This window comes from Lonchura striata, chromosome 13 (genome assembly GCF_050655825.1).
Source record: "Lonchura striata isolate lonStrDom1 chromosome 13, ASM5065582v1, whole genome shotgun sequence".
NCBI lineage: Eukaryota > Metazoa > Chordata > Aves > Passeriformes > Estrildidae > Lonchura > Lonchura striata.
In genome coordinates, this window is record NC_140715.1 from 5969003 (window position 1) to 5983907 (window position 14905).

At 39.0% G+C, this 14905-nt stretch overlaps 1 protein-coding gene across 1 annotated transcript in view; it reads right to left on the bottom strand.

The window, feature by feature from the left end:
• The window catches only part of DOCK2 (dedicator of cytokinesis 2), a 158896-nt gene that overhangs the window by 141698 nt on the left and 2293 nt on the right, over positions 1-14905 (bottom strand). The window contains exons 2-8 of the mRNA XM_021531902.3: positions 9512-9595; positions 6731-6771; positions 5024-5079; positions 4783-4879; positions 3604-3752; positions 1803-1938; positions 316-470 (exon numbers count right to left, since the gene is read on the bottom strand). Coding sequence (XP_021387577.3) covers positions 316-470; positions 1803-1938; positions 3604-3752; positions 4783-4879; positions 5024-5079; positions 6731-6771; positions 9512-9595 — 718 coding nt within the window. The remainder of the gene's footprint in view (positions 1-315; positions 471-1802; positions 1939-3603; positions 3753-4782; positions 4880-5023; positions 5080-6730; positions 6772-9511; positions 9596-14905) is intronic.

Consider the following 14905-nt stretch of genomic DNA (forward strand, 5'->3'; position numbering starts at 1 on the left):
TTCCACTCCTCCCCCTTCAGCACTTCACTCCAAGCACCACAATATTGCCCATCTAGAACAATCTCTAAAATGTGAAATGGGCTCAGGCTTTTCTGAACTTCTGGAATGTTCAATCCAGGAATTATCTATGAAAATATTTGGAAATTTAGGATTCTTTAGCAGCAGACAGCAACAACATCTGTCCATGCTTTGCTTTTTGTTTCATTATTTTTGTTTACATATTCTTTGCATTATTATAGCACATGGGAGATTATTTTAGTTCATTTTGGCCAGTTCCATTTGCTACTATTCTGCAGTCAGAGGAGGAAACTTTACCTTATAATTGTTGACTTCTGGGGGTCGTATAGGGACATAAAGAGCTCTGCATCCTCTCCAATTCGGCAAACAAAATTCCTCACAAAGACATAGAGGCTGTGGGTGGGGGACGAAGACAGTCGGGAGTACGATGCATAATCTGGTTGATCCTTTGACTATTCAGGAGGAGGAAAATCAGTTAATAATAACCCATGAACGAAAATGCTGCTATATTACAAGCAGTTTTACATTAAGTATACATAATAGTTAAAATTGAAAAGGAGACCAGGGAGCTGGACTCAGTAATTATCATAATTCTCTTCCACCTTGAGCTATTCTGTGACTCCTATGTCTTAGGCCAGTCCTTCAGCCAGTAAGCAATGATGTAAAAGGGAAAATATTCCCCTCACTCTTAAGGAAAAGAGCAAGTATCAAGATATCAGCACAGAGAGAAGCCTACAGGCCTGAAGGAATTTATTTTTGAACGCAGTAGGCTGTAGCAGAAGGCCTATGATCCACACCAGAGAGGGGTTGCAGTGTGCTAGAGCAGTAGCAAAATAAAGTCAGTCTCTTTGAAGAGGAGACAAATAACATGCTGAGATCAGGACACAGCTGAGCAGGTTCACTGACTCTAAAATAGGCTGCTGAGTTCTTCCTACATCCCATCTTAACCACCAAGAAGCAGCTTCTTAACACTTCTAAACACATTGTTTATCTCTATTTTTAAAATATGTCACCACAGTCTATCACAGAATTCCAAGTTTTATTTTCCTTATACTGTCAGTTAATTACAAGGTGTTTTCCAGTGATTTGTCATGGGTGTTATTGAAGCGTCATGATGAACCAACTATTTTCTGTTTAGTGATTTATTTGTTTTTTACAGTTCACTTTCTTATAAATAGAGAAAAGAACCAAAGAGGGTAACAAATCCTTGCAGAGGTTTAATATTGCAAAAGGTCAAGGAAGTGTAGTCACCTGCTTTGCATTTAAAAAGATGTAATTTATGCACTTGTCAGCTTTGCTTTGACACATGAACTTCTGGTGTCCAGAAGATTATGCTGAATTCACCCTAGTTCCTCTTCAGTGAGCTTAAATTCTTCAGCTCCATCAGACTAACTAGCAAGCAGCAGCACTCAGCAAACAACCAGTGCTTGTGGAAACAAGTTATGGTCAGTGCTGCTTTGCAGCCTGAGCTCCAAGTGTGTGACTAGTCCCTGTGCAATTCAGACCAGGGATGGAGTGGAGACACATTTCAATATAGGAGTTCAAGAACAGATCTAGAACCAGCTTCAGACATGGGCTTTGAGCCCAGCCCACAGCCCAAACCCAGTGCACAAATGCAATTCATTTTGAGGCTTAGCCATATTTATAACACAAGACTGTGGATCTACTCTTAAGTCAGAGGAAAAAGTTTCCACCAAATTTTATGGTTTCATCCTTTGACCCTTAGACGAGATTTTGTTTGGATTCTAGCAAAGGAAGCATCAAGTTTAGCCAGTCATTCCTACCATTTCCTCCTTAATTCTCTCAGTGATTTTATTAGTTGCTTCTTCATGTGCGTGAAACAGGCTGATAACACTGGTTTTATCTGGATCCAAGATATTTCCATCCTCATCTCTAACTATCAGGTCTAGCTCAAGTACTCTGTGAAAAAACAAAAGACATAATGGTAGGGTTATGTCCTTCCAAATGAAGAAAGCTTAGAAATGTAACAAACAAGGAGATACTGAAAGATTTAAAGTTATAAAATTTAAATACATGCAACAGTATTTAATGAAGAAAAAATTTAACCATACCCTATGATTTTTTTAAGCTGCTGTCCAATATTTAGGAATTTTTAGAATTGCCATCAAAGCATTGAAATGCCTCTTACATAAAATAGTTTCACCCTGTTCAATGACTTCTATCAGTTTTCACAGCTTTTAGCTTTTAACACCCAATGTTTGTAACCAAGATGTTCTGGGTTTTCCTGTTACCTTCTGCTTTTATGTTGCTCCCTCACCCTTTGTGTCCCAATACTTAACTGTGCTCTCTTCTGCCCTGCTCTCATACAAATAATGCCTTTTTTCCTGCCACTCTTTTTCCCTCTCCCAGAACAATCCTCTCAGCCTCCATTGTCATTTCTCCTTTATTCCTTCTCCACAGTTTGGCAAGTTTCCTTCACACCGCACAACTCAAGCCCACACTTTCAGGAGCTTACAAGCACTTTCCAACTTTTAATCCAAATCACTTCAAACATCCCCTTCACCCCCTATTCTTCCAAAGGAAGCACTTTACTGTTTCATAATACAGAAAGAATGTAGGACTGACAAAACAGAAGTCTGAAAGTAAATTAATTTCAATGTTGTCTTAATCACAGCTGGGCTTCTTTGACTGGAGAACTTCAAAGTAAATTCTGGTTTTGAGTGAGCATTCAGCTCCACACAGTGTAGTAGGATATGCTTATTCCATAGTGTGCTCTGAATGAATACAATTTATTACAAATTTGCATCCAGATCACAATGAACAAGTTAAGAATTTCATGACACCTTGTGGTCATTTTTTATGTGCAGTCACAGGTAATTGTAGACTTTCAGCTGCACAGAGGCCTTCAGGCCACAACAACCACAGTCACTTAAAACAGCAAAACTGAGTTTTTAAGCAGATTCTAATACCTGTAAAAACAATACTGTGAAGATTTTCTTACCAAGCTCTCTCTCTCCCTGCCTTATCAGATTGTGGGACAGCATTAACCTCACGCAACCCCACAATTTTTGCCAAAAAGAATCTTGTGTTGCAGTGACTTTTTATTAGCAAGGACCAGACAAGACTCTTTGTCAAGTAACTATTCTGTCCCTGGTAGTTTCACTTCTATTACCAGAACCAGAGTTCTGCCTGGAAATTCCCTAGTGAGTTGGGGGTGGGTGTGGATGTGTTTGTTTGCACACTTAGTGCAGTTTGCCAGCACCACTTTTGAGGGTCACTTACTGGCCATGTTTGTGACAAATGGACAAATTTTGGACCCCAAGTATGCTGGTGATACATGTAAATAGAGGCTGGTTATCTGACCTCAAATTTTCTCAATTGACAAGCTCATGCATTTATAATGAAGAAACAAATCAATATTTTGAAAAAGCATTTTTCTATGAAAAGCGTCATCATGGTATCCACTATCAGCACAGGAGTTACAGGGAGAAGTCTGAAAAGGAAGATTCTAGATGAACCCCACTTTTGAATACCAACCTGTAAACGTGAAAACTTCATCATCATCTCTTTGGTGCTGTGCTTTAAACTAAATCATGCTTTCCAGAAGCAGTGTAGGCCACTTACTTGTTACCATAGTCAATTTTGGATGTGACTTTCTGCTTGAGTTCTTTGAGCTCATCTTTTGGCAAAGTCCCAGAGAGAAGCTGCGACCGCCACTCCATCAAGTCACACATCATGGACTGCACCTGCTGGAACCTGTCTTTCTTATTTGTCTGAGAGAAAAAAACATCAGTGAGTTTCAGGCTTCGAGCTGAAGTGAAACACTGGGCTTGACAACTAAAGGCTACATGTAATATTTAGTGCTAAATGATAGCAGGAACAAGAAGTAGGCAAAATTATGATGTCTCATCCCACAAATTCTTAAGGACTGAATATCCCATGTGATCATAAAGAAATAACATGAACTCTTGTATTAGGAGAGGGAATTATGCTCTTTTTGTTTTATTTAATTGTGTTTTAAAATTCTTTAACAAATTCTCATCAAGAGAAAACATTACAAAAACTATCTTCTCTATGAGGTACTGATGGGAAAAACAACACTTGATTGTGGTATTAACACATGTAAGAGATAAATGAGAGAATACACAGAAGTGACTAATGTAGTTCTAGCATAATTCACTGAAAATAAAACAGGGTTTTCATCACTGGCTTAATCAAGAAGACTAAAAAGTGACATGTTTCAGAAAACTACAGCACATTCAAGATCCCTTTGCCCTAGCAGAGATAAAGAAAAATCCAGTGGCTGGGATGCTGGAACAGTCAGCACAATTCTTAAAGGCTACTTGCTCCCAGCAACCCTTGAACAACTTCTGTTCCAGCAGTTCAAGAGCACCATGAATCTTTTTCAAATGCATCCCAGTTATCTTTTGTAGTCCTATCTGGAAACTTTTCAACTTTTCACTTTACAAATAAAAATGAAGAATTTATCATGCAGAGGGTACTCCAGGTTGAAACAATAGGCGTGAAGTTACACCACTCTTCAGCAATGTCAGCTTTCCCTTTACAGAGCCACAGAATCATCCAGGCTGGGAGAGACCTTCAACGTGATCCAGTCCAAGGCTGATGGCTGGACTGGATTTAAAGTCACCAGACATCTAAAGCCACTGAAGAAAATCTTAGTAGTGAAAAAGCAATTTTTTAAATCCACCCAGATCCTGTCCTGAGTGTAGGCAGAGACACTGCCTAATTTGAACAAGGCCCCAGTGTGCATAAATAGGATTAACAGCATGTAAAATATCCTACCACATAGAGCTGCTTCCAGATGCTTCCCCATTCCCAGAGAGTAGTGGTGACTTCTTGGACTAGGGGAATCTCAGCAGGTATGACATTTTCTGTATGTCTAGGGAGGAGAAGGAAAGATCACACAGAGTGTCTGTTTCATGGGTGTATATTATATTCACGGTGGGAGAGGTACATAAATGCCTTAAAACTCATTCTTTAGCAGACAAGCTTAATAATGTAATAAAACAGATACATTCAATACCTTTTCTTTTCAGCAGCAGCTTCCTTGATGTGGATGAAAGACTTAGGAAATATTCCCTGATGAAGGAGAAAAAAATTATAAATCCACACTTATTCTCCAAAAACATTCAGGTGACAATCATGGCTGTGAACATAAACTGTGATGACAAACTGTAATACCCAAACTAACTCCTGGTTATTTAGCTTTCTGTTCAGATAGATGCATTTCTATTTGACAGACAAATAATTGAAGTTTATCATATCACTTCAAATGTAGAGTGCACAGACATCTTTCTTCCTAAGTAACAACATTTTCCACCCCAGAAAACAGTTCAATTAAATACAATTTAATAAAATACAATTTAAATTCAGTAAAGAAACATTATGTCTGTGCATCATCTCGTATCTATTTTAACTGACCTCTGCAGAAGGCAAATGGACACCAGAAAAAAAGTTCTAATGTGACTGTCCTTGCTCTACAAAAGCTGAAATGTCTCAAGTCATCCTAAAGGAATGTTTGACAGTCACTCTGGCCATGACAATCCTCCCCTGAATTGGCAAATCTCACCTTGGTAATTAACTAGATCCTTCCTGGATTCTCTAGTCAATAACTCACATATGGAACTTCAAGTACCACAATAATTCAATAACAAGTGCTACTTTACAAAGCCTTTCTCTGAATCAGATTGCAGCTTTTATAACCATTTTCTTTTAAGCACTGGATCATAATCAAAACATAATCGTGTCTTATCACTGCCACAGTTTTTTCTTTAAAGTTTATTTCATTTTTTTTCTTTAAACTTTTAAAGTTTTAAAGTTTCTTTTGAAGTTTAAAAAGGTCCGTGAAGAAGCAAAGTAAAAGTAGAAGCTCTCAGTAATGGTAAATTTAGTGATATCTTCATACATGAAATTAGTAACTTCTTAAAGCATGTTATGCATGATGATCTTGAAGCCCTTTAGCAATATTAGGAATTAATTAAAAATTAGTTAAAAGGAAGTAATTAGTTTCAGTAAATATTTTCCCTTTTTATTTTTAGGCTAAATTTTAATCTATAAAAATAGAAACATTATGTAGAATAAATGGTAATAACATTTTCAGTCAAAAGAAATGTCAAAGCAATTAAAACACAGGTGCAGTGTTTTAATACATTTGCATTGCTACTCCCTAGAAAATCTTATACCAAGAAAAAAGTTACAAACAAAAATGCTTTTCTTCTAGAAAAGTGCAGTTGGATCTAAGATGTAATTTTCTTGCTACTTAACTCTGGACCCATCACACCCAGGGTAAAAACTTTTCCTCTGTGGCTTTCCATTTTCAAGTCTAAGAATACTGACTTTAAAAAAAACTAATGTGATTTTTGTACATTAGAGATATTTAAGAACTTAAGCTTCATAGATATTGTTTGTAAACTAAAGAATCCTTGGGAAAAGTACAGAAACAAGCACATCTAGCAGCAAATTGAATCAAAATTCAATTGAAATTATAGCTTCAACAGCTGTTAACCTGAAGGCACAGTCATTTCTTCTTCATCGATCTGCTTTTCCCAGCCCTCACTTCTATTTACCAACATTGTCCAGGATGAATGCTGATCATTTTACTCATCATGAAAGGAAAGAGTGGAAAGAGCTGACCAGAGAGATCAGGACTATCTGGGCAGAAATTTCAAAAACCCATTTAATTTCTGACCTCTTCAGAACAGTCTCATAGGAACGGAGAATGTGATCTTACCTCTGCTCCTTTGTACCTCACTAGGTAACCCCTGTACCAATCTAAAAGGAAGAAAAATCACTTGGTATCACAAAAAACCCATGCATTACAAAGCACACAATAAAGTAATGGGGTTTATTTGACATAAAAAATACTTAGCATGGTATTTGTAAAAATGAATAGTTACTTCAAACATACAGAGCTTCAGGTGAGTAGCAGGGATTATATTAAGCATGAATTGCACATTATCAAATATGATTGTATTGTATGCTTTCAGGCCTTGCACAGTAAGTACAGATAATTGTACACAGAATTTAACACCCCCTGCTCACATTTAAAAGGTAGAATAAGATATTTGTTTTTCAAAGTGATAAGTGCACACCCTTAAATATCTGGGTTAGCCATGACCCCCATAGTCCTGGGTAGCCCATGAAGCTCTTACTGTTCTAGGCCCAGTATTAATCCAGTGCAGCACATGGTTGTTACAGATCCATTTTCCTTCAATGTGAGAAGGTTAAGTCCTTTTTGTGCCATAAGAAACTATGGCTTTTGGATACAACCATAATAAGCAGCTTCTTGGTGTAAACTCAAATTGGAATGCCAAGAACACTGAGGGCTATTATTTGGATCCTGCTGCATTTATAGCTAGAAAACCCTTCTGAAAGGCTGGAGTGCAGAACTGCAGCAGTGGCAAGTTAAACATTAATTCAGGCTTTGTTCCATCTCAATAAACTACAAAAGTTAAGTCTCAATAAACTACAAAAACCATAAAAAGCAGAGGTCAATCTTGCTAAATAAGATCAGGGGTTGGTTACATCCACTGTGCATACAGCCCATCATGAAAAATCACCTGCACAGCAACAAAGTTTAACTGTGTTGAATACTATATTCTTTATCCACAGAAAGAATTTATGACCAAAAGCAGACATGTTCTAATTGTAATTTTATGAGCAGGTATAATCTCTTTGCTATCACCCTTTTTCTCACAGGTATTGCAGCCATGCCAGCAAAGCATCAAGTAATAAGAATAAATCCCAAATGCCAAACAGTAGTCAGAAAGGCAATGCTAAAAGTCACAGGATGATTGCTGACCTCAAAGAAAGACTCAGGATAGATTTTTGTTAGGCTGTTCTGCAGTGCAATTTTTTCCCTCAGTGTTCTATCAACAATAAAATTCCATCTTACTGCTGAAATGGAATTATTTGCACATAGCCTCAATTTACAACCAAGTGTGTAAAATTGGTTTCATCCCATTTGCTGTGACAGCACATATGTGTTCTGTGCATGAATTGTGTGCATGCAAAACCAACTAAAACAGGACAGAAAAGGAGCACAGGAAGAATCCTGTCACTGTTGGTTACTTGCCAGCTGCAGCTGGCAGCATATTTTGAAGATATCTGATAAAAAATGAACTTCACACCCACACTGAGAAGGATTCCACTTCTTCATTGACATATAAGCAAGGCTTATATGTCAATGAAGCATATCAAGGGCAGGGGATTCAGAAAAGACTTTTAGATAAAAAATAAGATGAGCACTCCACTCACTAGGCTGGGCTGACAACAAATGGACCCCATGAATCCAAAGCCTGAAATGCTATTTCTGCAACTAACAGACAGCAGGGGGATGAAGAGGTTCCTGGTTTGTGTGTGTGTTTTGTTCTTAGCCAAACTATTTAGAATAGAGGATCAAATAATTACATTTTTTAGGAGAGGACAAATCACTGTGACTCTGTTGACTTCTGAGTGACATCAATGTTTTCACTGATGCTTAAAGATATTGAATTAATCTTGCAAACAGAAGAGGAACATTTATGTTTTTGTGCTCCAGTACATTGTAAAGATGGTTTTTCAGGTGCTCCTCCCTCAAATCCTTTGTTGTTTCCGGACAAAACAACCTGTGTGGTAGAACAGGCTGGGCTCAAAGAGCCTCAAAGTCTTTGCAGATTTGTGCCCACAACACTCCAGGTGTCTCAGCACTGAGCTGGCTCTGCCATCGTGCCATGCAGCCATTGGCCTCTCTTTAACATACTGCAGTTAGTAAGATACATTTTCTATCAGCAGAAGTGGGTTGTAGAAGATAATTTTATAATATATTTTTCAAATCTGTAAGCAATTTGTAATTTTTTAAAAAACTCTTGACCTGGTCAAGTAGGAAATAAATCACTCTTGCAATGCCATTTGCAGGTACCTAACTGCTGAGTTAGTAATAATAACTCCACTCTCCTTGCTTTATAGTAATGGGAACATCAGCAGCTCTGTCAGATTTACAGAGAATCGTTGGGATTGGGAAGGGATTGTCTGTCCATCATGCACAACTTGACTTGGACTTCTGCTGCTTAACATGTTCAATATTTTGGATGGCTTTCAGAAATGTCTCTATCATTCTGACACTCAGATTTCTTTCATTGGGTTTCCCCATTATACAACAGGCTAATGAGGCTGCTCAATATCTCCTAGCAACAAAGATTTAGTTTAGAGGCTAAAAGTGTACTCCTTTAAATCTGAAATCAAATTTAATGCAACTTCCCTGAGGTATACCAAAACTTCACAGGCACAAACTTCACGAATTCTGCATTCACCTTGATGACTTCCTCATTTGGTAAAGGCATCCCAAAAAAACCCACATGTATTGTAATATGTCTAATTTTGGCTCTTAAGAAAAGATTAGGTTCTTCCTCAAAATACACCACCACCACAAAAAAAAAAATAAGGGCATTAGAAAGCTACTGATGTAATAAAGGGAACTGCTGTGAGGTGAAAGGATTATGTTATTCACAAAGAAATGGAAAATGTGACTTACCTTCACAGGACTCCAGGATATGGACCACATCACCAATCTGTAGAGATAGCTGTGGTATCCCTGTGCCTTTGAAATTGTATATAGCTGGAAAATTAAAGGATGAAAACAATATTTTTCAATATAGCTCACAGCACAGTGAAACTGAAATCCACATGTGGTTATTGAGGTTTGGATACTGGGATCAATACACCAGACTAGACAAACAGAGCTATAATTCTATCAAGAGGCTCCATTTCTCAGCATTAATCTTTTTTTATCGTGAGAATGGAAAAGTGGTGAAAGGGCCAGTGCCGAAAGCAAAAAACAAAGAAAAGAACCTCCCAGAAAACTCAGCAAACACGGGGACACCAGCTATTGATCAGCACTGCTCTGCACAGGATTTTGGAGTCCTGTTTAGATGCAGGCCTTTGATAGATAGTCACAGTGCTGGGGAATTGTTAATCTACTGGGCCAAGGATTTAAGTTTATAAAAATTTATTTCTATTGGTATGAAAGGTTACAGAGATGCCTGTGAAAACTGAATTTACTGAATTTTTTCCTGGGTTTAGATGCTTTAATTTAACATGAAATTGTGTTTCATATGGAAACAGAACCAAGGTTCATAATTTTCTGTATTCTCTGTATGACTCTGAACACAGGAGCAGTAGATTTTGAAAGTGTTCTAATCAGAAACTTATCTACATGTGGTTAAAGCACTTCAGATAGAACTCAAGTAAATGAGCTCTTCAGTTATGTTCCAGGGCTACAGGATGTGGGCTCCTATGGTAACCATGCCTCTGTAAGCTTTTTCCTTCACTGGCTTGGTTAAAAAATTCTACAACAGCATTACAGCAGAAGAGATCATTGAAGCTGCAGTCACAGAGGGAAAGTGACTAAAATACAAAAAGCTGAAACCAGCTGAGCTGTGCAGGTGGGAACAGCTGTGCAGGTGAGCCCAGGTGTGCAGGAAAGGGGTTGGGCAGCAGAGCTCTGCCCTGCCTGCTGGCAGTGCCCCCACCCAGCATCCAAACCTGAAGGATTTTGGATGAGGGAAAGCTGATCTAGAAGGCAGAGTTTACCTCCAGCATCTCCCTGCATTCCTTTTGCTCCCCTCTCCAAATTCTAAAGCAGAATATTCATCTTTGCTAGTCCAAAATGTATAATGATACATTTTATTTCAATATTATACTTATTTTACTTAAATTATTAAAGCCTCAAAATAAATTGCCTTCCAGGAAAATGCCTGAAGTAGGAGTGTAGAGCTAAATAGATTAATCCTCTTCACTTTACAAGTATTCCATAAATTACATGTCTTGTTTCTTTTGCCAACATTTTATTTGTTATATTTCTGGAACAGAAATTAGAAGGAATTTCAATTGAGGAGGCTTACTGAACCAAGAATAAATTCCTGTTTTGTTGGCATAAAGAGGTTCTCAGCAGCTCCTTCTCCTGAGGGGGGAGAGCAAGGCTTGAGTCATTCAACATATGGGGAGCAGTAAAAGAAATATAACTTTGAAGTGAGACTCTGCTGCTCAGATTCAGCCATTTATTCAAAAGAATATTGAAAACACTTCCTCAGAACTGCCTTAGCCCAACACAAAATTGAGTTTACATAGTATAGTATATGTGTGGTTCTTTTCTGATTGGTCTCTTCCAGAAGTGGAGGGTGGCAAACAACCCTGCAAATTTGTTATGACATTTCAAGATGTATTTCCTTGGAGTGTTTGGGAGGTGGGGGATGTGGGGACATTCCCATGCTCCTATCCTATCTCCCTGCAAAGTCCATGGACATCAATATTACTGTTGACCAGTAAATACTTTAGATTTCAAAATATGCACTACTCTACTTAGTTGTAGCTGTCTCAAAATATAGATGCAAATGACTGAGTCATATATTTACACTGCATTTCAGTTTTGCTCTCTTAAAACTTCATTAATAGCACTGAATGTATTGAAAGGTGCAGTAAAAAACTGGCAAAGGAAGTGACTGTATCAGCTTAGATATTTCTAAATGAGTAAGTGGAAACTGAACAAGAGATATTTTACTATAGAACTTGGATTGGTAGGATGAGTTTAAAAAATCCCTGTACAAAGTTTTGAGATATAGACCTATCTACCAAACCACATCCAAAAAAATCTAAAAAGTAATCTGACATCAGCAACTACATCCACAGGTCTTATCTACAGCACCAGACAGCTTAATCATCATACCAGCTTTTCTTTTAATTATTAACTGTGAATGAAAATTTGGCTATTATATCCAGTTATTATGTTTTTTGTCAGGTGTAAGTGATGTCATTTCCCTTACAAACTGGGAAATGTATGTGTGAGTGTCACCTCAGAGGCCACCAGCCAAAAGCAGGGTTCCCTTTCCTCCACCCTTTTACAAGATCCTGAGGGTTGTTGTGTGCACAAGCACATTTAACTCATTATTCTCTTCAAAAACAGTGTATGAAAACTGCAGAAGGAATTCAAGTTTTTTTTGGTGGGATACTCACAACAGGTTGTTGGCTTTTTTAAAAATAAACTGTTCAGTGAGTAGAAATTAAAGCCCTTTCAAATCACTCTGAAGACCTCTCCTGCCACTCCTCTCCTTGGCATCCTGCATCCCAGCCATAAATGCAAAATGAGTCAGCATCCTTCAGGCACAAAGGGACCTGCTTGAGGGCTCCAGCATCCACTCCAAATCCTAACAGTAATTAGTGACCTCAGGAGCTGCTGAAGTCATGGCAATAAGGTTAGAGAAGAGATTTGGATGGCAGCTGCACACCCAGCCCCAGGCTGAGGTGTCCCCAGCTGCAGTGGATCTGCACACAGATGCTGCAGGATTCTGCCAGGAAGGCACAGAGAATGTCCAGAAACTCCAATTTTACAGCAGTGCTCCTAAGTAGGGACTTTACAGTTCACTGACAACACAGTTGGAAGATTTTCCCCTGAATCAGCAAAGAAGGAAAACCATCTCTTCAGAGCTCATCATAACCTCTGTGGTGATTTGATGGCACACACACGACTCAGCAAAAAAACAAACAGCCCAGGGCAAACCCCTGGGATTCCCAGCTCCCTTGGAAGCAGAGCTGAAGGCCAGCACAGCACAACATCCACATTCCTCAGAGAGGGTGGAAATGCCAGCTCAGAGTGCTGACAGAGCCAGCCTTCCAAACTGAGCCCTGCTCAAGCCCAGGCTGGTTTGAGTTGTCCCTCAGGACTGGGAGCAGCTCCCATGGCCATGAGGAGCTCCCAGAGGATCCTTCCCTGCCCCCCTGCCCAACCTGCTGCCAACACAGCGACCCTCAGCACTTCTGGGGGGTTTTGGGTCCCCTCACACCCAGAGCTTGAGCAAAGGCATCTGGCAGGGTCCATCTCAGCAGGAAACACTGAGGGAAATCCCTGTTTCCATCCAGGGAAATCCCAGTTTCCATTGAACTCCTTCTCATCCACTGCAGCCAGAGCTGCTGGGTCTGATACCCACCCTCCTCACCAGATAAACATGTGAGTGCACTCTTGTACAGAGGGCTGTGGAGACAGAAAACAGTTAACCTGCCCTAATTTATATTGCATGCCCTCCTCTATTTAGAAAACGGCCAGCAGAAAAAAAATAAAAGCCCCTCATACTGTGGACCTCGATAGGGAGTTTTCAGACACAAAACATTCTAGAAGAGCCACAATATCCCAGGTAACAGAACCCCTTCCTCAGTAAACTGAATTTCCTCACTGTTAAAGCCCCATACTCTTGCCATTTACATGATTAACCTGTAAGCTGCTGCAAGATGGGAATGGTAAACGAGGAAAATCCCACAGCCTGCAACACTGAAGCCATTTAGTATCCCAATAGTCTTACGTGCAGTTGCTGCCTGTCTCCCTCCACACGCAGTCCCTGTCCTGATCTCTATAAAAATACAAGCATTACATTGTTTCATTTTGGGACTTGCCTTTCTGTAACGAACCATGTTTCAAGTTGTTTTCTGTCGCTACTTTTCCAAGTTTATATGGAATTTGAAAAAAAAAAAGCTAAAGTATTGCCGCACAGCTCCCAATTCCACTTTACCACAACAAAAGGAAAATCTAGTATTATTTTGATGCAATAACTCATGACATGTTCTGCATATTCAAACAATTGCTAATTAATAGGCTCAGCAAGGACCCTGTTGTATTTTTTAAATATGCAGCTCCACTTTTATGAGTAGTCAAGTACCCATAAAAGATCAGTTCTTGGTGTTCAGTTGCAATTTCCTTCCAATGAGAACAGGTGAAATTATTCAGCAAGGAGACAGATAAACCCCAGGTGAAAATAGTATACAGTCCTAACAGCATTTCTTGACTTCTGGAAAGAAACCTGGAAAAAATATGTTCCAGTATTCCAAGTTAAGGATGTCCCCCTAAAATCTCACAGAGCAGGTGTGCCTTAATGTCCACAGTTTTTAGACAGGCCAGAAACTTGTCTTAAACCTCTGGGGTTGTTAGAAGCTTATTAAATTCATTGCAAATCATGCTCAAAGGGTAACTCTGCAGTTCTCAGGTAACGAGCTGTTCTCTCAGAAAACAACTGAATACAGATTTCCTTCCTTGTTCACCCATGGGACCAGATGGAGGTTTTAGCTGGCCTGAGCTACTTATTTTCCTTCTTAAACACGATAAAACCAGGATGGATATCAAGAAACAGGAAACTAACTTATCAAACCAGTCATATAAAGATATTGTCTCTGACTCTTTACCTTCTCAGATAAAATTGTAGCACAGCCATTTTTCTTAGACCTCTTCATGAAGAATAGGGTATTTAGTTTGATTTTCTCCTTTTCATGAAGGACCATGGATAAAAATATTATTTCCCCATTTTTTTTATGCTTCCCAAGGAGCTGGAACTGTTTTTTTGGGTTCAGAGGGTGCACTTCATGGAGGAAACCTGCCCTGAACAAAGCTCTGCTCCCTTAAACCTCAATCTATTCAGATTTCAGAGATGTAGAATAATTTCCAAGGATTTCAGCAGATAAAATCAGACAAGCCAGTCTCAGCTCTGTGTACTCAGGCTGAGCGTGTGCTTTTCTATACCTTCAAAGAAGTCATCCACTCCTCCCCATAATTTTGCTTAAAAAGGACAAACATATATTTTCTGATCCAGTAGAAAAGAAGTAAATCTGATTCTTGAGTTTAGAATGCCAATGTAAATTTGGGTTAAGAATGCCATCATTTCACCAGTTTGTAACTTTGCTCAAAGTCTGAGCAGATGGCAAAGACTTTCCATCAGGAAACTGCCACCCAAAGCCACCAGCCTGCCATGACTATTCTATCCTGTTCTGTCCACAGGAATAACACAAATTCATGCTGGGAATGCTGCAAGACTAAAAACAATATTCATGTGTAAAATCAGGACTGTATTTTCCTAGGAAAAAGCTGAGTACCTGCTACCTGGACTAGTCC